General features: G+C 32.0%; 1 protein-coding gene across 1 annotated transcript in view; it reads right to left on the minus strand.

Annotated features, from left to right (window-relative positions):
* Positions 1 to 195: 195 nt before the first annotated feature.
* The window catches only part of LOC105823910 (chromosome unknown open reading frame, human C2orf80), a 22,892-nt gene continuing 22,340 nt past the window's right edge, over positions 196 to 747 (minus strand). The window contains exon 8 of the mRNA XM_012661207.1: positions 196 to 267. Within this exon, the coding sequence (XP_012516661.1) occupies positions 196 to 267 (72 nt within the window). The remainder of the gene's footprint in view (positions 268 to 747) is intronic.

A 747-nucleotide genomic window follows, 5' to 3' on the forward strand; every position in this document is an offset into this window, starting at 1 on the left:
AAAAAAAAAAAAAAAATAAATAAAAGTAGGATGAAATTTAAATCCTAAACCCAGAGTTAATTATATTCTCTTTTTAACTTTAAAGCTACTTACTAATATCTTTATTGTCTGAATGTAAAAGTATTATTATCATTATTTCTCAAGTACTTACTGAATGCCAAATTATGTCCAAAGCACATTCAACAGAAATTTCTTCTAACTGGAAGACTGAGGAGGAGGAGAAGTTGGGATGTGTAAAGTCATATAGGAACTTGTCCAAGCAAAGCCCTAAAAGGGAATACATCATTAAGGAATGAAGGGCATAGACAGTAATCTTCACTTGCCTTTCAACCTGGCGGTCACTACTGAAACATCATTGTGATATCACTGAGCTAAGGTGAAGAATTTTTCCTAGGTGTCAAGGCAATTGAATATATCCTCACAGTGATCAGATTGTCCAAAGTAAAAGCTGGGCATGTGGTCTAGAAAGACAGTTGCAGGCTAAGAAATTATGCAAATGTGGTTGGGATGTCAGAAAATTACATTTTCTAAACATTTAAATATTTGTGAAGAAAAAGGGTAAATTTCAAATAAGAAAAGTACTAGAAAAGCTAAAACTTGACTGAGTCTATCTTATAACAGTTTTTCTAAAAATTGAGCCTCTGTTAGGAAAAAAGAAAAACAAAAATAATCCAACAGAAAAATCTGAAAGACTTTAACAGGCACTTTACAGAAGAAGAAACATATAAATAGTTGTCCACTGGCAAT

The sequence above is a fragment of the Propithecus coquereli genome, unplaced genomic scaffold, assembly GCF_000956105.1.
Source record: "Propithecus coquereli isolate 6110/MARCELLA unplaced genomic scaffold, Pcoq_1.0 Scaffold70, whole genome shotgun sequence".
Lineage (NCBI taxonomy): Eukaryota > Metazoa > Chordata > Mammalia > Primates > Indriidae > Propithecus > Propithecus coquereli.